The 25,835-nt window shown below is 38.9% G+C and overlaps 1 protein-coding gene across 1 annotated transcript; it reads right to left on the bottom strand.

Moving 5' to 3' along the window:
- Positions 1-236: 236 nt before the first annotated feature.
- Positions 237-18,570, bottom strand: GDAP1 (ganglioside induced differentiation associated protein 1). The gene is made up of 6 exons (XM_058528906.1): positions 18,415-18,570; positions 17,538-17,730; positions 7,941-8,114; positions 6,612-6,706; positions 4,421-4,535; positions 237-3,456 (listed from the first exon to the last, which is right to left on the bottom strand). Exons 1-6 carry the CDS (start codon positions 18,529-18,531, stop codon positions 3,074-3,076), a joined length of 1,077 nt encoding a protein of 358 aa, XP_058384889.1. The 5' UTR covers positions 18,532-18,570; the 3' UTR covers positions 237-3,073.
- Between the last annotated feature and the right edge of the window lie 7,265 nt (positions 18,571-25,835).

Raw genomic sequence — 25,835 nt, 5'->3', positions numbered from 1 at the left:
CAATATGTTATTCTTTAAGCTGCCATTCATTTTAACCACAAAATTGTGTGCCTTTAAACAAATCATGAGTCAGTCATTTTCATGTTACAAGGAAAATATAGCATCCTCCAGCTAAATACCTTGAATACTTAACTTCTGGTTATTTTACTCTAATTACCACATTATGCTTTGATTTTAAATGAAAAAAATACATCTGTTTTCTCAAAAAGATTACAAAATTAGTACTTTCAGGACATATTTATTTTCCAGTTACTTTTATTGATCTTACAGGCAGAATAGTATCTTGATCTCTCTATTACATTCAACAACACCAAAAAATCTACAACTCTGGTGTCAATATCAGTAATTACTGAAAATCGAGCAAGCAATTTACAACTATCTGCGATTAAGGAAAACGGATTCAAAAGGCATATAATTGCAATAACAGTAAGATAGTATTTATGTGTTAAGACATAAATAGTCAACATAAATTTAGTACCTCAGGCGTTTTTCTAACAGTGGTATTTATACACATTCTGGAAATTGAGGCGCACACTGGCCAGTCACCAATGATTGTGAAAAAGAAAATACAGCAAAGTACCTACTTTACTAATAGCATCTGTTCAGCTCTTTAGCTTGACGTTGTGTGGTACTGTTATCCCTCGTAAGCGTTAGAAATCAATACTACATGTGCCTCCAGTTTTTTACAGATGAATGATCTGATGAAGATGCCCTCACTTCAGAAACTAAGGTCATCAACGTTTATCTTCTCTTGAAACAGTACAGAAGGCTTGCTGAACCTCAAGAACGCCCCATCTCAGACTACTGGATGAACACCGACATCTAGTGGTCATTACATTTCTGAACAAACATTTTAAGTATAAACTCAAAGGTATCCATGAAACAAGAAATCGCCACCATACGTCATCCTTAATATTGACACAAGCATACTTCCAGTGAAACTGTATCAGAAAATTATAAACACTTCCTAGTAGATTTTCTCTGATTCAATAACAATATAAATTTAAGGAAAAGCCAGCACTGGGCTTCTAACCTTTATTCTTAAATCAACAACCCTTACATAGGTAAATATCCTTTGTAGATTTTCATAAAAATCCAATTTTGATTTCTTCCTGTCTGAGTTCTTGCTTCTAACAGGGTGACATAAAGTACCCTGAAACACTATTAACTACCGAATAATCAGTTTTATGGCTGTTTTATGAAGACATGGATTGGAACGTGCCAGCAACAAACAAGTTCAGATACTCTCCACAACAACGCACTGCAGCACAAAATTAAGACATTATAAAAGCTGCCGGTCTGTTGTTACTGGATTCAGTTTACACTGGAGATGTTCTTAACTTTTTGTAAACAGGGAACATCCAGTTCATTAAGATTTTCTTAAACAACTAGACCATGAAATGGAATTATGGAATCATTTTACCATCAAAAAGTCATTGTTTCCTAAGTACGACAGTTTCTTTTGAATGAAAAAGTCAGTCCCTTCCTTGGCTGTTCTGCACAGCCAACCTGAGGCAGTCCAGACAAGCTTCTGTTGTTCGCTGGAATCTTAACTCGTGGTTCTCTACACACACTTCCTGCCAGACGCCTGAATCTGCTCCCAAGGCCTTTCTGGCCAGCTCCAGAGAAACTCTGTCTTCCTGTCACCACGGAAGATGCTTCCTGAGCCGAAACTGTACGGTGCAGTTCCGTGCTTGCTCATGGGACACACTGGGGTTGTCCCTTCCAGAGAGACTGAGGTACCCCCCAAAAACCTAGACCAACACGAATGAATATTGGTGGACATCATATCTAGCCTTTTATTTCATCTACCCTAAATTAACTGCATGGCTTAAGACTAGACCTTTCTCTTTCTCTGTAACCTTTGAAGGCTTCATTGATGAGCATAAACAGATGCAAGGCCTGGACAATAGGTTTTCCTAACACACCAGCCTCCCCAAATGCAGAATGAGCATACTTAGTATTCCCAGGTCATCAAATTACCCACTACCCAGCCATATGGCATGCTAGTGACTAGCTGGGACATTCACCTAATGCCACCTGTGTGCATACAGGGGGCTGTAGAGGTCATGCCCCGAGTAACTGGACACGCTGGTCCGTAGGAGTGATATTTCACAGGCACCAAAGAATTGGGGAACCATGAGGAAAAGAAAGGAACCATTTTGATACCACTTCAGATTTGCATGTAAATGCCAGGCAGACATGTTCCAGTGGGCACCTCATAGCCAAGTATATAAGCAGTTAATCTCATTAAATCAAGGAGTGTGATTCACACGCACTTATAATTAACACTAAGGGCAGATAAGGAGTGTAAATGTGAAGCCGAGAGTTCTTTCCAGCCCACTCCCTCCTGTAACTCCCTAGTCATCTTTTCCCAAGGGTTGTCAGCTACAGGAGGATGTGCAGACAATGGCTACAATTAGTCACATGTCATGTTCACTGAGGGGACAGGCAGCCATGAGTGGCGTTGGAGGCACCTGGAGACTGTGTTCTACAGCTCTTTACTGTATAGACTTCATTCTCCCTTTTCCCTCTCTCCCTTTTCTCTTTCTCCCTTATTTCTGCCTGAAGCTGGCAGTGGTAGTATGAAGCACTGCTGTGCCCTGCTGCAGTCTGAACTCGTGTTGTGTAACAAGGATGACTTCTGAATTCCACGGGAAACTGCGAATTACTCAACCCTCAGCACACCCAGACGATCCCAGATGAAGCGCTGTGGGCCATCACAGGTTATTATTACTGTCTGTCCCTCATCATAACCTTGTCCTAAAAAATGCCAGAACCTGACCTGGCATTTTGAGGTAAAGGTCTATTCTCTACCTGTCAGTATTTACATATCTTGACCTTGCACGTGGTTTAAGGATAGATTAGCTCAGGTTTGCAAATAAGGAATCTCAAAGTTACCAGCCCACAAAAGCATTTTCATCACCTCCTCTCCCCACATAAACTACCCAAAGAGTAAAGTAAATTATGCTTTTGACTAGTTGCCCAGGGTCATTCTTCCCTGGGCCTGGAGGAGTAGACAGGGTTCTAGTGGAATGGTTGGATGAGTTAGCACCACTAGATCCCAACAAGCCTAGAAATAATTGGGTCTGGGTCTAAGCGCTAACATCATGCTGCCAAGTCTCTTTCTGAAAAGCATAAAAGCAAAATATCCCATTCCTGCAAGCAAACCAACCACAAGGGTGGTGCCAAGAACTTTTGGGGCCCTTTTCTTGGCCACCCGGAACGCTGTTGGCAGCACAGCAGAGATTAATATATTGTTGACATGTCCTAAAACCTTGTTAAATGTTTTTCTCTTCAAGACACGCTCGTAGTAAGTTTCCAAGTTCGGTCGCTTTCCGTTTCCCCAGTTTCTCCTCGCAAACCCCAGGAACTTCAGTCGATGCAAAGTGACAGCAAGCGAGACGTCGGCCAGGGTGAAGGACTCTCCGCAGAGCCAAGGCTGGCGGCCCTCTTCTAATCAGAGAAAGGGATATGGAAAATTAGGGGCCAGTGCAGTACAGATAGACTCCAGCTGGTATCTTTTGTCCCAGCCTTGAGGGCAACTCTGAGGACAGCAAAAGATGAAGGCCATGGTACATTTTCTTGACAATCACTCAGTGAGTAATTTTACCCTAAAAAACATCCATGCAAATGTATCCCAAGCTAAGGGAGACTTCCTTGGTGTCTGTCAGCCACCTCTATCCCTTCATGAAAGTGGAGCCACTTGGGCTCAAAGCCTGTCTATCATTTTGTAAAGGATTCTGGAAGTTGAGAGCCCCCAAGCCAGAGGACTTAACCGATATTTCCTTCTGATTTAGGAAAACAACAGGTGTGCTTTGCTGGGTCTGAAATGTCACTCAGTGGTTGCTGCTCTTAGTTACTTCTTTAAAGCAGAAGAAAGTCTCTATTGTGAAGCAAGTTTCAGGTAACATGGTCTTCAACTTTGCTGTCAATTAGAAAAGCGCAAAAGGTCCAGGTGCATGCACCTGGGCAACGGCTTTATCATGTTCACAGGTGCAATACGTGTATGCTCACCAGCCAGCCTGCAGACAGACACAGGCTGGCCCCCATTTATACTGTACTTCAGAATGGAAGTTTTCTCCCTGCCTAAGGAAAATACTAGAGGGAGCATTCAAGCAAACTAACTACTGTAATTACAAATTTGTGAAATAGGCTAGGTAGGAATCTCCCAACTATAGCTTAAATTGTGCAGAAAAATCCTTCACCAGTCATATTTCACATAGATGCAGACTGAGTTACAATTAGACACCCGAGTTTTGCTGAATTCAATATTATTGCTGCCATCGTAATTTAAACTGCCCATGAATAACAACAATAAAAAACAGATTACAGAATGTTTTTAGTGAAATCTAAGAATGTTCCCATAAATACTCCTGGTCTCCAGGAAAAAAGAAAAAGAATACAAATGAGAATCTACCTGGGGTTTCTTCATTTCTTCTTTGCAACTCAGTTTCAACCTGATCCAAGACTTTCTCCAGTTCATCAAGAATTTTCTTCAAATATTTGACATTATCATGGTCAAGCAGCTTTGACTAATTAACAGAAATAACCAAATAGGTTATTTATGCCTGTAAAAACAATCGATGTAGAGCAAAGCAGATATAAACTCTTATGAGTTGGAGCCTGTTAATTTTAGACAATGAGAAGAAATAGAATAACTTCATGAAACCAAAAGCAAAGTGGAGGGGAACGTCTAGCTGTGAAAATACCCCAAGGGCCAGACCCACTGCTCACTGGCAACTCCTGTGGGACCAAATGGCCAGAGAGGGCAAAGAATATGAGGGGCACAAAGAGACTCCTCTCATGCCCAACTCCACAACAGGATCTCAGCAGCCTTCATGAAGGAATAACTGAAGGGTCAGGGAGGAGGGAGAAATCTGAAGGTAGTGAGGTAGAGAGGGGGTAGAAAGTCAGGAGCACTGTGTGTGCAGGCATTTCTTTCGAGAAGCTTATTTAGCTAAGATAAGACAAAGGTGGGAAGTTGAGGGAGGCTGGGAGTGTTGATATTTGCTACATTTTTAATATGGGGGAAACGTAAAGGTATTGTTGGGCCACGAGGAAGGAATCACTAGAAAGAGAAACGCTGACTGTAACTGAGGAAGCAAAGCCCTGCTCTTTAGAGGCAGACAAGTCAAAATGGATTAACTCAAAATGGATTAAAGACTGGAACGTAATAAGACCTGAAACCATAAAACTCCTAGAAGAAAACATAGACACTAAGCTCCTGACATAGGTCTTGGCAATGACTGTTTCATCTGATACCAAAAGCAAAAGCAACAAAAGCAAAAATAAACAAGTGGGACTACATCAAACTAAAAAGCTTCTGCACAGCAAAGGAGACCATCAACAAAATGAAAAGGCAACCTGGCAACCTACTGAATGGGAGAAAATGTATGCAAATCATATATCTGATAAGGGGTTAATATATATAGAACTCAATAGAAAAAAAATCTGATTAAAAAATGGGCAGAAGATCTGAATAGACATTTTTCCAAAGAAGACATACAAATGGACAACAGGCACATGAAAAGATGCTCAGCATCATTAACCATCAGGGAAATGCAAATCAAACCAACCACAATAAGATATCACCTCACACCTGTTAGAATGGCTATCATCAAAAAGACAAGAAATAACAAGTGTTGGCGAGGATGTGGAGAAAAGGGAACCCTTGTGCACTGTTGGTGGGAATGTAAATTGATGCAGCCACTATGGGAAATAGTATAGAGGTTCCTCAAAAAATTAGAACTAGAACTACCATATGATCCAGCAATTCCACTTCTAAGTATTTATCCAAAGAAAATGAAAACACTAACTCAAAAAGATATCTGCACCTGCATGTTCATTGCAGCATTATTTACAACAGCCAGGATAAGGAAACAATCTAAGTGTCCATCAACGAATGAATAGATAAAGAAAATGTAGTATATATATACAGTGGAGTATTATTCAGCCATAAAAAATTATGAAATTTGGCCATTTGCAACAACATGGACAGACCTTGAAGGCATTATGCTAAACGAAATAAGTCAAACAGAAAAAGAGAAATACCATATGATCTCTCTTATATGTGGAATCTAAAACAAAAAACAAAAAACAAAAAACAACCAAACTCACAGATACAGAGAACAGATTGGGGGATGGGAGAAATGGGTGAACAGGGTCAAAAGGTTAAAAAAAACAATAATTATAATGCAAGGAGAGAGGGGATCATACATACAAAGAAGAATAAACTCACCGATTGCCTTACCAGTATAAAAAAAGGAAAAAAAAAGGATAGATAGAGGTCTACCTAGGCCTTAAAGTGGCAGAATACCTGAAATGAGAGACTTCTAGAATATTTTATTAACTTGCTTTTACATTTTATAACTTTCCTTGGCAACCAGCATGAGCCTTACCTGCTTTTGAAGCAATTGTCATTAGCTTTGAATATCAAATCTAACAAAGAAAAATTCTTTCTAAAAGGAGAACACGAGCCAAAGGTAACACGTGTACTGGTGACTTGCGATATTTAATAGAAGATGTTCTAGCAATAGTGATACTTTACAAAAAGTAGAACATTTAATGCAAACAGCGGATGTCAATTGAGGACTGCCTGGTTTGCTTACTTTAAGTCGCTTCTGTTTTGCGATGTACGCCTCTTGTAGATCTGGGTTTTCTTCAGCAAGTTTCTTCAGTTCAGACTCTGTGTTACCAATTTGGCCTGATAATAAAATCATTTTTGGAATAGAAAATTATTTCCTCCCTTCTATGCAAGAAACGAGAAGCAGGGAAACTCGGTGGTGGAGGCATCTGTGGACTCAGGCCCTGCCTCTGCCTCGGATTTAGCCTCTCTGTCCCTCTGTTTCCTCACCGTTAAAATGGAACTATCAGTATCTGTCGTGTGGGCTGAGGATGAAATGGGAAGCGCCGTGGAAAGCACTGGGAGGAAGGCCCAGCCCATCATCTCAAGAGCTCAGTGCAGGGCAGTGGATCAACCTTTCAATACTCTTCAACTTTTCTGTAATGAACTTCTCTATGAAGGGAGAGAAAAAGGCTTATTTAAAAAAATATATTAACTCTGGGTGACAGAATTATAGTCAGAAGACTTGTTTTAAATCATATTTGAGTACTTAGGAAGAGGAGGAGGAATAAAAGGAAGTGAAAAGCAGGAAGAGAGAGGAGAAAGAGAGTGGAGAAGAGGAGGGAAGGGAGAGAGAAGGAGGAGTATCAAAAAGAAGAAAAATAACATAAGTAAAAGAGTGATAAAGGTGAGCTGTGAGGGAATGGAAAGGATGTAGTTTCTGGATTTAGAAGATCTGGGTTTGCGTGCTCCTAGTCAAACGCCCCAGAGTCTGACCACAGCTGCCTTCCCTTTCCTTCCTGTCCCCGTTGCCTGTGCCCCAGAGCACACCTCCCTCAGCTCCACATCTCATGCACTGGCCCTACTCTACCCTCTGGATAGGAGGCAAGGAGAGAGAGCTGGATATCCCAACTCAATGTCAATAAATCTCCAATCACTGAATTTAGAGGTAGAGTAATGGTTAGCTCCCTGTAGTCCAGCTCCTTCACATAATGAAACAGAAATTAAGGACCAGAAATGTTAACTCAGTTGCCCATAATCCCCAGCAGATCCAAGCCTTTCTGATTCCCAGTCCATCTGTCCATGAGGACATGTTATGGTCTTTACTTTTCCACAGGCTATTCTTCTGACTTTTATCCAAGCTTGGCCCTCAAGACCAAGAGCTGGAAATCAGGTCCTACAGACAATAAGTGTCCAGCTGAAGCCCAGATTAATCTGACAGGTGCATGGATAGATCTATAACATACATGTCCATGAAGCAAACTCAACAACTCGGTTCCCAGTCTTCTCTCAATGACCGTGAGATGTGCTAGGTCTCAAAATGAAATAAAAGAAACTTGAGACAGAATTCCAGGTCTTTAAGATTTTTACATACTGCGAATCCTTGTTGTTGCATAAGCTGGGATCATGGAGTCCACAGTCAGTTCAGGATGTAGAATGCAGCCATGTGTATAGGCATCCATGGGCAAAGAGTCAAGCAGTTCTCGATAATGTTGTACCCGCGGGTAATACATGCTTCCTTTATCAGGCATCAACCTGGGTGTTTTTTCTAAAATGCACACACAAACACATACACAAACATTAAAGGAAAAGTTACTACTGAGATGTTACATCCACAAGCAAAAACAATAACCCAACCCCCTCATCATTAACATTTTCAACATTATATCAAGGCATTTAAAAGACAATATCTCCGCAGCCCAGACATTCAAAATTTGAAATGGACTAATGTACCAGACCAGATCTGAAACCATGATCACACTGGCATTCTCTCATTTCTCCACCTTGCAAATTGCTACTCAACCCTCAAGGTCTAGTTATTTATGCCAACTCCTTGTGCATTCCCTGACCTCCCACAACTACCAAAATTTGACTGGGTGTGCCTTCCTCCGTACATGCAAAATACCTTGTACACAATCCGTTAGAGCCCTTATCACCTTAATTAGTTGTTTGTATCTTCTTGCCCCATGAATCCCTTCAGGGCAAGGAACCTATGATCTAGGGTCTAGCATGGTGCCTCATATATTTTAGGCCTTTCATAAAGGTGGGTTAAGTGAACGAAAGCTCACTCTGGGAAGATGATCATGGACCACTCTTTTCTAGGTTCCAACAAATACCAAGAGTGACCCTGTTGATGTTATGAGAATGTGAAATGACAATCTTCATGGAATTCACCAGGAATTTCTAATATTTTTTCTCTGGAAAGTGGGTTCTACATAAATCCTCATTTGCTGGTTAAAGTCTAGACTATAGACTCCTTGAGGGCAGGGACCATGTCCTGTTCTCTGTTGAATCCCCAGTGCCTAATATCGTGTTTGGCTCATGGTACATGTTCAATAAATTTTAATTAATGAATGAATTAATGAATATATTCCCAAGTTTCTAGTTATTAGAGAATATTTGAGCTGGAGAACCTCTGTAGTAGTTAATGAGGACACTGGGATGTAGAGACTAAGAAGTTCTCCCAAGATCCCACAGCTAATTAGAGGCAGAACAAGAACTAAAGTCATTAACTCCCAATGCAGTCCTCTGTTTTATTACATTACCATAACATTTTCAAAGGGTTTACTTTTTGGAGACTATCCAAGAACAATAAAGATGAACCACATGACCCAAAGATCAGGGCTATGTCCCTTCAGAATTACTTCTCACTTCTGATGCTCAAATTGCCCCTGAAAAATGCCAACTAGGTTATTCCAACAAGTGAAAAGAATAGCCTCAAATTTATTTATTTATTGCTTAGTTTAGGTTATTTATTTAATTTAGAATCCTTTTGAGCATCCCACACTCATTCATAAGTGTCAACAATTCAGAGTTGGTTGCAGAGAGTTTCAGGCAAGATCTCACAATGCCAGACCAAGTGGAACAAGCTTTTTTAGCCAACAGGCTATTTCTGACTCTCTAAGAAAAAAAAGACGGATTACTCCTCAAACCAGTGGGCAAATGTCTAATGCCCTGCAGGGGAGTCCAATTCTGAAGGCCGCAGTGGAATATCCAAGAATGAAGTGTCAGCCACATTGCTCATCAACAGCGGATTCACCCAACCAGGGTACACTTCCTTGCTAACCTTTCAGCATCTCACCAGCATCCCAAGCAATGCATGGTAGACATTTCCATGAGTACAACAGACTGGAGGTCTTCTAAGGCCCTTGAAATTATACAGAATTCTTAACCTTTTGTGTGCCACCGACCTCTTCTCAAAATAATGTTCTTAAATGCATAAAATACAAGATATAGGATTGCATAGGAAATTGGTTATACTAAAACATAGCTATCAAAATAATTTTAAATTATAAAATACTAATATGGGTTCCTATTATTAATACATTAACAAGATCTAGCAGCAGGTCTACCATAATTTTAAAGTAGTTATGAGCATAAGTGATATTTTAAGATATCTGTAATAACTTGATATGCTATGAACATATCTGTGATTTCTGTTGGTAACAAAGTCACAGGCTCTCCTGGTATTGCTGTGGATTATGCCTACATTGGAGATGAAAGGAAATAATAAATTTCCATTGGAAGTTAGTAAAAATAAGGTATAACTTTAATTTTTTCCCCATGTAAGTTCTCAGATCTCCTGAATTCTATTCCTAGACCACTAAGGGCAACAGTTCTCAAAGTATGGTCTGAGAATCCCTGGGCTTCCCCAAGACAGTCTCAAGGGGTTCACAAAGTCAAAGCTATTTTTATAGTAACACGAAGATGGTAATTGCTTTTTCACCCTTATTGTCTCTCAAGTGTACAGCAGAGTTTTCCAGAGGCTACGTGACACATGATGACTCCATCACTCTGACAATTCACAGGATGTGTGCTTGTGTGTTCTTGTGCTTTAAATTTTTCTCCACTTTAATTGCTAATACGGTAAAGATTGATAGATATGGCCCATATAAATAAAAGCTCTCGGGTATCCTCAATAATTTTTAAGACAAAGGGGCCCTGAAACCAAAAAGTTTAAGAACCACTGCTTTAAGAGTCCAAGAACCACAGGTTAATAATCATAAATGGTACAGCATTTAAAAACGCTTCCCAAATGGTTAAATTTATGGCTACTGGCTCTGGCTACCTTCTGGGGCCAGGCCTGGGGCTTGTCTCCAGAAGAACATACCACTTCTTTCCTGGGGAAGTGAATGAGAGCAGGAAAAACAACGCCTAATTGCTTTCTGGGGAAGTTCCATCTGGCCAAGGCTGAATTTGTCAAAGGAGGACAAATGTTTAAATCCATGAGAATAATTTTCTTCTATTCGGTGCACCATTGCTGGATAACTCCCTCCTGCAACACTCTGTGGGACAGAGCATAAGACACCCACTGAACCCAGGTTCTCTTCCAGGCTCACTTTCTCTCTTCAAGGACGCCCTGTCCAGTGTCACACCGACAATGTGCTCCATCCTTCTCCTCACACTAGAGCATCACGGTGCCCACTGCCTCTGGAAACACTCTTTCAAAAGACAATCGGGAATTTCCTTTGAATTGCACAGGAGAGCTTCCCTCTCACTCTCATCCTATTTTATTTTCCAATCCTTCCATAAAGCATCTTTGTTCCAATACTAAAAACAAGAAAATATTTTCTTGGTATTGTACCTCAATCAGGAGTGAGAAAGCAATAGCAGGCTTACAGGGGCAAGACGGGGAATCAGGGGACTTTTAGGAAGCAGGCAATGAGAAGAGTCCCCAGCACTGGGGAACACAAGTACAAGATGGAAGCAGGATTAGTGACTAAGCTGGAAGAATAAATAAGAATAAAGAAATAAGTTGGCATAAGACCTGACTTCCTAGAAGAACTGAGTAGGGGACAAGGCAGGTCTTGTATTGCACCAAATATAGGCAGCACTTTAGAAACAGGCAGAGAGACATAAAGCAGAAAGACGTGATAAACAGTGAGAGAAAACAAAAGTTTAAAAAAAAATCTGAAACAGTAAAAGTGTTCTGCAGCCATTTAATGGGGACAGAAAGCTCCATACATTCTCAAGTCCCCGTTTGCTGGTTAGAATAACAAGGGCCCTGAGCCATTTTTAAAAAATTACATTCAGTTTCCCCAAGAGCAAAAAATAAAAAGAATTTACGGGCTTAAAGGCGTAAGTTTCCGTTATTTTACTGAATTCACTTACTCTGATTTCCTACCTTCCCCAGTGATGGCAGATAAAGGAGGCATTATTATGCCTTGTTTTCAAGAAAGGCTTCCCCTAGGTCTATCTAAATAACTTCCAGGTCTTCCTTACTAGCTCAAGGAAAACAGATTAGGCTTCATTTCTAACTCTATTCCTTTGCTGATTTTTTATTTTACTCAGATCACTTAGTGATGATATTAGTATATACTATATATGCATATGCATTATGTAGCTGAACAAAATTGTACCCTTCAATTCCTCATACAGTAGGCTATTAAAAAATCTAATAATAATGGTAAACAGTTATGACCTGAAGCAAAAGATATGGTTACAAACTGACTACAATTCAAGGCTATTATAACTCTGGAACTAGAAAGATCAAATCTAAACAGATGAGAAAAATCACATGGTGTCAAATTACACAAGTTCACTATATGCATCCAGGATTTTCTGCGACAGAGCCAAATTTATACGATCATTTTCAATAAATTTTATACCTTAAATGTTTAACTACTTTTTATTTAATTGGTATTATATTTCAGACTTTTAAAAGAAACATTCGTAATCAGGGGGCAAAAACTCTTTTATTAGACAGTTTGTTCGAACTGCTGGATACACATAATATAGAACTAGGACTTCTGCATTTTAATACCTCCACCTGTTCACTACAATTGGACAAATCACAGAGAGGGGAAAAAAAGTTACTTTTTAAAGCCACTTTTATTGGCCCAATCATGAGTTTTAAAGACTCATTCTCTTTTCCTTACCATGTACCATATTTCCTCCAAACTCATTAGAAACTTGGTGCTATTCTGCAATTTCAGTAGATGTGCTAAAAGGTATATAAAGTTATTCCACTGTGTACGAGAGCCTTTTACCGAAGACACAAAATTATTTATTCTATGAACCTTAACAATAATTGGAAATTTCTTACATAAATAGCTATTTTTTAATGCAGCAGTGACTTCAGAATTAATGTTCTTTTTAAAATCTGATACAGTGGATTTTCAACATATATTGACAAAATTGTATCTATAAAATAAATTTTTATTTCCTAATCAAACTTATATGTGATATTTTAATATCATACCAGAATATGTTGATTATTTCCAAACCGAATCCTATTTCCTAATACTTCAAATGATATATATAGATATAAGACATGGGACATAATCTTGAACTGTTATATAATATATTAAATTGCCAAAATTCAATATTCATCACATGATATCCTTGATTCCAGGTTACCACTGAGTTATCTGGCAGTAATAAATAGTATATGTTTTAGTATTTTGTAGTTATTTCATGCCCACATTTTTTTATCATCTAGTGGCCAAGTTAAAATTCAATGAAAGAGGTTATTATTAGTATAAGAAATATCTAGATTTTAAAATCTACATTGTTAGTGTGTATATTCACTTGGTACATCCACTGCTCCTGAGTTTCCCTAGTTTGCTTCCTATCATATCTCATTGAGCTTAATCATTTGCTTGCTTTAATATAACTATTCTTCATTACATGCCCAGATAGAAAAAGGTGTCATGTACATGAAAGAGAGTCTGTAAAACTAGTAGTAACAATAGTACATGCATGCATTACAGACAAGTTTGGCATTATTAAAAAGTGCATAAAATAATCTTTGAAGATTAGTAAGCTTCTAATGATTTGGGATCTTTGAAATATCCCAGGACCTTGCTCCAGTTAATACGCAATAAATGGCTACTGAAGGAATGAATGAAGAGATTGCTCTTGGCCAGCCTTTGGTTCAGCAGCCATTACTGAATACTTCTAAATTCTTCTTTTGACCCAATTCTGACCTCAGGAACATCACTGATGTCTACACGAGACTTCCATGAAACTGCCTCCAAAAAAAATCAAGCATAGCCATCATCCAACTTAGACAGTCACATTTTTAGGCTAAGACTTGAAAAGGATTGCATTGGCTATCAAATTTTTACCCCCAAACTACCAGTTACTTAATGCACTTATCCCGAAAGCATGAGGACACAAATATGAAAATACTAATTACACAGAAAGGTTGAGAAAGAAGTCAGCAAGCCATCACTTTTAGTACAATCCTCAGCTGATAGACTAATAAGGGACAGCAAATAACAGGGAGATACCAGATGACTATACTCTGTTCTTTGGATGAATGGAGACAAAGTCTCCTCTTATAACCATGAGCAACTATACACCTCATGAAATCCATTCACTTATGATCATCCTAATTTGTCAACGTTCCTGAAAGTTCCATGCATAATTGAACAAAATAACCAGTTTAGAATGTAGCGGGTCACAGTTCGCCATGTTCTGAATAGAACCTATACTTCTGAAACAACTTAAGATTACACTAGCCTTTTATTTTATTATTGGCTTTTATTGGTAACTTAGTAGCAAGCCAGGTCTCCCATCCTTCATTAATGCAGCTGATTTTTAAAAACAAAATTCACATACATATTTAGCCTTGTTAAACTTTATCTTACTGATTTTTCCATATTATTGTTCCATGAGAAGCATTTCATAAGCTAGTCATCATTTTAACTATCCCAGCTTTTGTCATTCGCAAATGTAATAGTATTTCTACTGTGTCTTTCTTCAAGTCATTTATAGAATTGCTAAGCTCAAGTCAGAGAACAGAAGCCTAAAACAACACCAGTAGTGTCCGATCCCTGTCCAGGCTGACATCTATTTTCAATAATTCATTCATTTTAATCATTTCAAAGTATTTATTAAGCTTATACTAAAAAACATTCACCATACGAAGCATTGGGGATACAGTTGTTAATGAGACACCGTCTCTGACCTCATGGTTCTTACAGTGGTCTACAAGTAATTCAAATAATTAAAATAAAGTGTGATAAAATTATTCTAGGATAAGTAAAATGAAAATCTATAGCTGAATGGGCAACCTGATATAAGAAATTTGTAAATGAATATTCTTCAATACGATGGTTTATTCATCTGAAAATGTGCATTACTTTCATCCAGCCATATTTGCTCCTTCATTTCACAAAGGTATCACATGAAGTAATCTCAAATGCTCTACTTAAACCAAGATACACTGTATCTAGAACCATGCCCAGCAGATAACAGACTCATTTTTTTTAAGTTTTAGTTAAAGACATTCTCCAGTAATGTAAAACTTAAGCTGGTTCCTTTTAACTGAGATACTAAATATATATATATATATATATATACACACACACACATATATATATTTTAAGTTTTGACAATCCATTCTGGAACTCTGCCACATTTAAAGACAGTAATTTACAGCACTGCTTAAAGCTTAAGCAATTACTTAATGCACAGTAACTTGTAGCAGTGCTTCTCAAACTTTAATGTATGGATCTTGTTAAAATGCAGATTCTAATTCAAGAGATCTGCAGTAGAGTCTAGGATTCTGCATTTCTAACAAACTCCGAGGTGACACCAATGATGCTGGTCAATGGAACACATTTTAAGTAGCCAGTATTGGCAGAATGCACCTTTCCCCACTCCTTGACGACTGGGATAACATTTGTCTATCTCTTGTCAGGCTCTTCTCCTAATCTCCATGAGTTCTTAATGACAAATATAAATTTTAATTACACATTTGTCGTTTATTTTAATACTTTGGGATAAACTTCATCTGTGGACTAGACTAGCCTTCATTTATATCACTAATTGTTTTCTTGCTGTCTTCATATCTACCATGGGTTTTAGGTCCCTTAATCTTAATCTTCTTTGAACCCTTTCCAACTGAATGACTACCCTCCTGGGAAAGAGGAAAGAGCGAAATAAGAATTGATTGGACTTGCTTTATCTCTGCAACTGATAAAACAATATCACGTAACACAAAAGGACAAACAGAGAAGTCAAGTCACCAAGGATATGCAACAAGTTCATGACAGCTTCAGACTAAGAGCTAGGATTCTTGATTGTTTACTTATTCTCTTGGCACAACCAGAATTAAAATCCTTAGTTTCCATATGTTCATCTTAACATTCAGCTCACAGTGCTTTCTCCTCTGATTCAATAAATACTAAGAAGAACAACTTAGTATTTCCTTTGTTTGAGCCAGACTCAGAGTATATTTCAGTTTTGTTATTGTATAATCAAAGCAAAAGAAAAAGCATAAGGAAAATTTTAGGAAGCCTAATAATCATTAACATTACTATGTTATAAAGTAACATTTTACATTACTGAACATCTTAGAGGGGAAACAATGTAAGGAGAAGGAGAAGAGGAGGAGGAAGATGGTAGCAGTAATAGTTCAAAATATGCTAACAAAAGATTTAAATATAATTTTCCACTTACTGTATCTTTTTAAAGTTTTTGATTATTTAAAATAGAATTCTTATGCAATTATTTTGTTTTATTCACAGTATTATAATTACTTCTCCCAAGAAATACAAATTCTTATTTAACAGACTTGTCCATTTCCAAAAAGCTTAAGGTTGAGAAAAATTGTCTTTAATCAATTAAGCACCATTTTCAGTACAGTTCCCAGCATACAGACTTATAAGAGATAGCAAGTAATGGTGAAGGAGAAAGTAGTTCATTAAACTCTTTGGTTTAGATCAATGGCCACCTCTGATTAAAACCTTCAATCACCATCCTAGGGAACTAAACACTTGGATTACGTATAGGGGTAGCCCATTGCTAATCTAATTCCCTGGGGTTTCTCTACCACCATCACCATTTAGGTCCCATACCTATTTTCCTTCTAAATACCTCAGATGTTTTTGGGCCAGTAATTTCCATTCTCAGCTTCTAGTAGTTTAGCGTTATATTCTGGTTTTTTCTCCCCAATTAACATCAACATAACTGGCGATAGATGGAGAGTAACTGGATTTCATGAAGCTTATTTGTTCAGAAAAGTACTCAGCAGAAAGCTAGGAGCCCTCTCTTCTGCTCTCAATTCTGCCAGTGATCAGCTGTAATCTTAGGTAAATATTGAAACTACAGTTCACCTCTAGGGTTGTGATTAGGAACAATCAAGACAACGTATAAGTGGCAATGACTATGGGAGACAGTCAGTGTAACATGAAGGTCTGGATTTGAAAGACTTGCATTCCAGCCCTTCTCTGTCATAAAACAGCTATATTACCTTAGGCAACCCCTCTGTTTCTCTTTCCTCATGTACAAAATGGGAGTAATTAGTCTACCATGCCTGTCTCAGATGCGTTCTTTTGAAGACTGAAGAGAACAGAAATTATTAAGTGCCTGACATAAGACAGGCTGTCAATAAATGATTATTACTTAAAAGTACAATACAAATTTAAGCCCTATAATTCCTTACAAAAGATATAAAATTCAAACTATACATAAGGAACAAGGGCAAAGATCTCCAAGTTCACCAACATTCTATTCTCCCTTGCCTAATATTTATTCCTCTTTTTCCTTCCTATTGTTTTTAAGGTGGAACCATTTGGTAAACGAGATGAAACTGATTTTCACAGTGTACATTTAGAATCCATATTATGAATTTGACTTCAAGGCTAATAAATCACCACTACAAACCAGACACCTGCAAGGTTTTTTGCAAGTGAATTGAAAAGGAAAGTCTCAACATTAAAATTTGTAGTTTACATGAAATGTTTCAAATGAAGTTACACTGGCTTATACAAAATTTATGTCATTGACTTATTTTATATTTGTGTGCTTATGGAAATGGAAAAGGTTTTTAGCACTAAACCACCATCATGAAACCAAAAAGAGGGAGGGAAGGAAGGGAGGGAGGGAGGGAGGAAGGAAGGAAGGAAAGGAGGGGGGGAGGGAGGGAAGCAGGGAGGGAGGGAAGGAAGGTGGGTGGAAAGGGACACACATATTTGTGTTTAAAGTAAATCCAAGAAATCACAAATAGCCTTAACATTACCATCCAGGAAAGTCTGTTCAAGATAATCAATGATCTGAGTGGCCTCACAAATAATGTTTTCCCCGTGGATAAGGACGGGCACTTCTCCGGTTGAGTTCAAACGCATAAACCAAGGCTCATTGTGCTCACTCAGGGGCAGACTTACATCATGTTCCTCGCACTTCAATGCCTTTTCAGCAATTACCAGGCGCACCTGGAAGAGTTCACACCGGTTACCACAACACGTAGAGACTATCAATGAAACGACGTCCCCGAACACCACTAAGCCGATTTTCCGTGCTTCCCCGAGTTATTAATATTTGCAACATTCTTTTTAACTGTTCCTATGGTTGGAATTGATAAGTGAGATATATTCTACAGTCTTACTCTTATAAATTAGAAAAGATAATAAAATAAGTCATGAAAGTGATTCTAGCTATATTCATTTCACAGTCACTCTCTCCATCACCCCTGCTTTGTGTGTGCCCACACCTGATTACGTGAATCTGAAATACCGACATGCTAGGCCTCGCTGGAGAGAGTGAATACGAACAAGCATGAGGAAAAGAAGGAACCGTAGATGACGCGGCTGCAGGAAGGCCCTTGCTTCTGCCTCACTCTCCAAGGCCCAGGGGGCAAGGCCTCCAGCCTCCAGCATCACCGAAAGTGATGCTTTTTTGTCGCAATTCATGAGTGGCAGTGCCTGGGTCACAGCCTCTCCGTCTCAGACTGAGTCTGCCTGCTCCCCCACCGGGCGCACCCTGCCCTCCAGGGAGCGCCCCCGGGTTGGGGCGTCGGAGGCCCGTTTCTGGGTGGGCCGGCGCTCCCGGGCGAGACCCAGGGGGAGCTGTCCCGGTGCTGAAACCCGATCCGCGCGGCCCGCCCGCGAGGCCTGTACCTTCTGAGAGCTGAAGGAATGCGTCCAGTGGTACAGGATGAGCCTAACCTCCGCGTCCGACCTGCCCTCCGCCATCGAGGGCGCGCCCCCTCTCTGCTCGTCCTGCCTCCGAGCCATTGCCAGGTGCGCGAGCGGCCGGAGCGCCTCGAGGGTCCGCCCGGTACTTCTCCCACCCACACTGCCCCGCAAAGCGTCGTTAGTTTTTCCGCGACGCCTCCCGGAGCCGGGCAACACGAGTTCGCGCGGACGAACAGACCGCTGGGAAGTGTAGTTTCGGCGGCGAGGAAGCTGCGGGGCCCAATCTGCAAAGATGCGGGATTGTCTGCGCGCCAGCAAGCCTCTGCAGTACGCGAGTCACGTGGCAGGCGCAATTGATGCTTTCTAGGGGAAACGATCTAAAATATGAGTCCCTGATTATTAAAGTGCATAAGGAATAATGTTGATTGCAAATTACTCGTCAGTTTTGGAGGTGGAGTGGAGGTTGCTCAGATATAAAAGCAGCAATTTCCAAAGATACTTAGGGTTTCTCTTGGAGAGTCTGTGCCTTTAGCGGAAGGGAAGTTCCAGTTAACAGACGAAACAATAGGATAAGGATCTATGAGTTTTCATTGGAAGATGGTAGTATGGAGTCATGCAAATAATAAAAACAACCATAATAAATCTTACAAACAATGGTGAGTTAAAATAGCCTAGTTGTTAAGCACAGAATTTTTTTTTTGTTGTAAGACTGGCCCTGAGCTAACATCTGTGCCAGTCTTCCTCTATTTTTGTATGTGGGACACTGCCACAGCATGGCTTGACCCGTGGTGGGTAGGTCTGCAGCCAAGATCCGACCCAGGAACCCGGGGCTGCAGAGGCAGAGGGAGCAAACTTAACCACTACACCATCAGGCCGGCCCCAAACACAGAATTTTTAGAGCAGAACTACTTGGGTTCATGTCAGTTTTTCAATATTCCCAATTTTTGAAGTGGAGATAATATTTCTATTTCCCCCATAAGGTTTTTATGAGAATCAAATAATTAAATACAATGTTAAACACTCAAAACAGCCCAGCACTTCGTAGGTATTCCATATTATTCACAAATTCAGTTGCCTTTTAAATGTTCTCGTTATAGCCATGGTCAAAATCATACCTTTATACTAGTCTAGCTATTATTGTACACCTCTCAAAATTTTGCGTAAGAGTAAATTAATAAAATTTCTCTTTCAGTAAATATGCTTTAATATGACCATGAAATGAATGCTTGTATAATTCATTCAGCAAAGATTTACGGAGCACCTACCAGTTCCACACATTGCGCTGGGCCCTGGGAATACAAAGATGTGTAAGACCTGACACCTGGTACCCAAGATGTAAGTCTGGTGGCAGAGACAGCAAAATAAATAGACACCACAACAGAGATGAGAACTATCAGTGTTAGGGTGAACACAAGGTATTATGAGAAAAGAGAGGCAGGCATCCAACTCACATCAGAAAAGGCTCCCGGAAGAGACAAAATCTCATGAGGTCCTTCCTTCCCTTTACAACACTTCATTTGTTATTCTCTATAATTCTTTTATAATTTTTAAAGATTTTATAATGTCTTTTTATACCCTTAAGTTAATGCAAATGCTACAGCAAAAGTGATCCTTACCAAATTTGTTTATGAGTTCACTCTTCGGAGTAGAAGGGGAAAGAGCAAAACTTTGACATCCCCAGGGTGGGGTTTAAAATTCTAGTTCTACCCCTAACTTGACCTAACTTCATCATGTGTAAAATATGGATACATAAAAATACATGACCGCCATGGGAGTTCCATGAAAGACTGTATCTAAAGAACTTAGGACACTGCCAGCAATAGAGCAGTTGATGAGAGCATATGTGGAAAAGCCCCTCCATGACCTTAACAGGACATCATATGACACTTGCTCTCCTCTCTTTAGGCCTCAAAACTTTTACAACTACCAGTCGAATCCTCCACTCCCATTCCTCTTCAGAAGAACTTCATTTTTAATTCTCCAACTTCAGATTCCAACATACACTCTACAGTTCCCTTTTCTTTGTTTATTCGATCACCTCAATATCTGAATAAACTCAACACTCTCGTTGGGCCATCTGTCACTTGCAGCTGGAAGAGTCCTGACAGTAAAGCCCAGGTCTAGCAGACACGGAGCACTGTCTCTATCACACCTTCCCAACAGCAAAGCCGTATAGTAAACATTGAATGAATTGATTGATTACTGTGTTGGTGTTTAATATTAAGTATTCGCATATGTCCTTGGGAGTATAAATGTATACAGAGCTTCTGAAGAGAAATTTATCAATATGCATCAAACACCTTGAAAGTGAGCGTAACTTCTAACCTAGCAATTCCTCTATTTGCAATTTAACTAAGGAAGTAACTGCAGCAAATTCTGACAGTTGGCCCTAAAAATCTATTTTCCCCTTCTTCAATGGTAATAGAAATTTTAGCTAAGCATATGGCTGCTGAGAATAAAGACTGCGTTTCCCAGACTCCACTGCAGCTAAATGTGGCCTTGTGACTGTGTTCTAACAAATGGATGTAATGGGCATGTCGCAGGGCAAGCTCTGGGGATCTTCTTTAAAGAGACAGTTGGCCCTGTGCCTCTTCTTCGTCGCATCCCCCATCCTGCTTCCAGGAGTGTGGACGCTGATTTGGACGGGGAACAATAGGGTCACACCCTAGGAATGCCAAGCCCTGAGCTGCCCTGAGCCCATAAGGACATTGGGAAGCAGAACCAGCACACCAACCTCAGTCTGCAAACCTCCAGACTTACTTGAAGAAGAAATAAAGCATCTTGTTGAAGCCACTGTTATTTGGTGCTTTCCGGGTGTTATTGTCTTAACCTATTCTTATTAATACATCAACCTTGTAAAATATAGGTGGCTTTTATTTCTTTATGCTTTGATATATTGTAATTTTTCTACACTGAATATGTGCTGCTTTTACCTCTTAAAGATTCGAACATTAAAAGAATATCATTAAACAGATGAGATAAGGAAACCTGATGGTGTTTTGTTTTGTTTTTAAATCACAACAGGGGTAGAAACAGAACTGTTACATCTACTTTCATTGATCTGTAATCTCTGTTATTTTCCATCCTAATAAAAGCCACTTGTAAGTAATATAAAAACCTTATTATCCAATCACGTTTATTCAGAGCTTCTACCAAATTGTGTCCTAATTTATAGTTGAGGAAATAAGGTTTAGTGACTGAGACGAGTCCAACATCCCAGAGCTAGTAAGTGAAAGAGCTATAACTCAAACACGACTTTCCTGACTACTAGTCAAGTATTATTTTCTACTACACTCTGCTAGCTTTAAATCAAAGAGAGAAAGTTGTGGACTTTCAAGCTTTACCCAGCCTGGGGTAGACTTGGGGGAAAACACAGCCACCTTCTTGAAAATTAGTCCACATAGATATATACACTTCTATTCGAGCACAAAGTACTATATCAAACTACTGTTTATATGTCTCCCTTGTGCATTAGACTCTGAGCCTCTTAAGGGCAAGGAGCCATTATTATTCATTTTAGTATCCCCAAGAACCCAAAATAGTGCTTGGTACATAAAAGATGCTCCATAACTGCTTATTAATTAATGGAGGAAAAAAGTAGATCACCATCACTAACACCAACAGCAAACAATTACAAACACCACCACCAACAAATAATAATAATAATAACAATAATAAATTATAGCCTGTTTAGTCTACTGCTCTGGAAATTCTATGTGTAAAAGTAATTTCATTTGACAAAATTTGATATTTATATATCTGGACTGTTGATCATGTCTCTGTAAATTGACTGTCTTTTATGTTAATATTTATTGTAATTCTTTATTCATTGAAATATTTCTGAGTGAATGAAGTTAAAATGGATTTGATTGATGTTATGAAATAACAGATCACATAACCTTTCTAAGCCTGAGTCACCTTACCTATAAAATTATGATAAAAATCTACCAGATATGCTGGCTACACAGATATATCCAATTTGGGAAAATTTCTTGAGGTAGACAATTATGATTTGTTTGTGCACTTTCCTTTATGTTTTATGCTTCAATAAAGTTTTAATATATCACAGAGAACTGTTAAGGCTGGAGGAAATATATATTTATAAAAGTTACCATTATGTAAAGTCCTATTACTGATCTTATCTATTTTGGTAGGTATTAGATAATTCATATATATATATATATATATATATATATTTTTTTTTATGTATGTCAGCTAAGCCAGAGATCTTGCAACCTTTTGACGAATTGGAATATTCTAGGTTTCTGTTTTTTAAAGTACTTTTACGAATGACCACAAGGGGTCTCTATATTTTGGAGAATAATCAATCCCCTGCTATATTTTTCCTTGACAAATTAGAAAACAGAAATGGTGATATTCTCCAGAGAATATATTTAACTAATTAAGCTATCTAGTTCAAAACCAAATTTTCCAAAATTAGAAAAAAATTTTTTATACATATGTAAAAAATAGAATTGTCTCCACTTTCTCCTGATAGTAGCAACGTTAATACCAAGCACCCAACAGCTAATTTGCCTGCTCAGCCCTGACCCGTGCCAGTTATTTGACCATGTGAATTGCATAGGATTTGTAATTGGTATAAACATAAGAAAAAAAAAGGCTGGGGAAGTCCTTAATTAGAAAATATTTTTGAGAATTTTTATCTCAAATGAGAACAATTCCTGTTACCTTATATTCTCAAGCACTTACGAAACTCTAAGTATTATCTAATGGAATGAGATAAAAGATGGCTCATTGAGTACATCAATTTGGTACAAGAATACCAATGGTTCTGGCTAGTTTACAGGACCCCTAATCAACTTGACTCCTGTGTTTGATTTATCGCAGTGGATCTCAAAGTGTAGTCCTCTGACAAAAGGATCAACATCACCTAGGAACTTGTTAGAAATGCACATTCTACTGAATCAGAAACTCTGGAGGTGGAGCCCAGCAATCAGTGTTTTAAAAATCCCTCCAGTTTTTTAAACTGATGGAAAAACGTCCATCAGTTTTTCTGATGCACGTCAAGTCCGAGAATTACCAATTTAGCGTATAATTGATGAGCCATCCTAATTCTCAGTCCTTAGTTTTCCTCATCTGTAAAATTTGTAGAGCAGAAGAATGTATGCAAGTCAAAGGCTGACTTAGAGTATCTGGAAGAAAAGGTTAAATAATTTGGAACCACTTCCACAAAACAGCCCAGTAAAACCCCACAGCGCTAAACAAGCCACCAGTTAGAATTTAGAGGCTCAAGATGCCAAGATTCCTCCACTTCTCCCTCAAAAAATGTAGATTATCCCCTGCAGGCTTCTAAGCAAAAGCCTCAAAGACCTTAGAATAGCCCAGATCCGCTTTTGAAACTCTGAAGTGTTTCCTCTGGCCTTTCTTGCATCCCAGAGCAAATAATGGTATTTAATCCCAAGTGCAACTTACTAATTCCAGAGCTTCTCGCTGTGAGGTTACTGTAGACTTATAATAACTTGATTAATTTTCTAGTTTCTCAAAGAATGACTACTGACATTAATGATGCACTAAATTCTTTATTTTTTTAGCAGAGAATTCACTTTCAGCAGCATTTCTGGTGGAAAGAAGTTGACATATCTGTCCACCCTCTCTCATCCATCTTTACTGTGATGAATGGTGTATATTTCAGAATAAATACATGAATATGGACCAATACATATAATTCAAACAAAGATGCATTTGCACTACATGGTTGCTAATATGTTTTGGAGTGTGTGCCAGGAACTATTTCAAGGGCTTTACATGTATATTGTATTTAACACTTGCAAAATCCCTTAAGGCAGGGAGAGATATCATCCCAGTTTTATAGATGAGAATGTTGAGGCACAGAGAGGTCAGGAAATTTCCCAAACTCACACTATTAGTAAGTGCCAAAATTGGGACATAACCCCAGAAGTCTGGTCTAGAGTTCAAGTTCTTACCACTGCAAGATCCAGCCATAGTGTATGAGGGAAAGTGTATGAGAGTCATCAGCTGTGATTTCAGTAGTCTCATACGCAAGTATTACCTATTCCTTAAGTTACTAATTGTTTTACTTCAGGAATTTTTTGCCCAAGATTGTTTAGAGTTCATAGAAAAAATGGGGAGGAACAGGGTAGGAAGAATATCCTCCTTAAACTAAACCAACACTTATTACAAATTTGTACCAACATTTCTCTAATAATATCTAATTTCCTTCTACAAGTCTATAAAGAGCTTTAAAAAAACAGTACTCATTTGATTCTCCCAACAGCTTCCTTTTAGAGATAAGGAATCAGCACTGAGATATGAAGTTAACTACCCCACTAATAATTAGCAGAGTAAAAACTAAAACTCAAGGCTTCTAGCTCCAAATTCTAAGCCCATTTAACCACATCCCACACCTTCCACGTGGCCCACCACTTGCCTCAGCCTAGATACGGGCCAACTCTAGAGCCTTCTGTTATTTATGCATTACATCACAGTCTGACTTCTGTTCAGTTTCTTGGCTTTACGATGAATTAGGACACTGAGGGTCCTCTCATTGTATGAGTGCTGTGCCTGAGGTTAACTGTGTAATTTCTCCACTGTAACTGGACATTACCCTCCACCCCAGAACATGGAGTAGCAGTTAAGAGCTAAAGTCAGAACTGGATTCAAATCCTGGCTCCACTGCTCACCAGCTACGTGATCATGGGCACAGCTTCCTCACCTACAAATCAGGTAAAATAATAATACCACCTTCACTGGAATATATTAAGGATTAATTGTGATTTTTTTAAAATGTTAAATATTTAACACAATGTTTAGCACAGGATATATAAAAATTATAACACATAATAATACTAGAATGGTAAAAATAACTGGTATTTTTTAACACTCTGGGTAAATGTTAACTATTCATATGGAATGTCCTCCAGTGAAAGGAGCGCGACCGCTAGATTCTCTCTAATAATTTAATGTGAATTTTAGCCATTTATACTTTAAAAAATGCATGTAAAGGGGCCGGCCTTTACAAAGTGGCGCAAGCGGTTAATTGCGTGCGCTCCGCTGTGGCGGCCCGGGGTTCGCCGGTTCGGATCCCGGGCGTGCACCAACGCACCACTTGGCAAGCCATGCTGTGGCGGCATCCCATATAAAGTGAAGGAAGATGGGCATGGATGTTAGCCCACGGCCAGTCTTCCTCAGCAAAAAGAGGATTGGCAGATGTTAGCTCAGGGCCGATCTTCCTCACAAAAAAAAAAAATGCATGTAGAATAATCAGTATTAGGTGGAAATTAAATTTTCTAGTGAAAGAAATAACAAATGATAAAATACTGAGATGCTACTCACAGACCCACACAGGTTCATTTCTGGACTTCATGCTGTGCCCACTGGAATAGGTCATTAAGAGAACACTTTGATGACTATGTTAATATTAT

The sequence above is a fragment of the Diceros bicornis genome, chromosome 33 (assembly GCF_020826845.1).
Source record: "Diceros bicornis minor isolate mBicDic1 chromosome 33, mDicBic1.mat.cur, whole genome shotgun sequence".
Classification (NCBI taxonomy): domain Eukaryota; kingdom Metazoa; phylum Chordata; class Mammalia; order Perissodactyla; family Rhinocerotidae; genus Diceros; species Diceros bicornis.
The sequence above is the reverse complement of the archived record's forward strand: the minus strand, read 5'-3'. Positions and strand labels throughout refer to the sequence as shown.

Coding starts and splice junctions, on each gene's coding strand:
- GDAP1 (XM_058528906.1), bottom strand. CDS start 18,531: ATGGCTCGGAGGCAGGACGAGCAGAGAGGGGGCGCGCCCTCGATGGCG. Junction 17,731..18,414: donor ATTCCTTCAGCTCTCAGAAG/GTACAGGCCTCG, acceptor GAACTCTTCCAG/GTGCGCCTGGTAATTGCTGA. Junction 6,707..7,940: donor TGCAACAACAAGGATTCGCA/GTATGTAAAAAT, acceptor TTTTATTATCAG/GCCAAATTGGTAACACAGAG.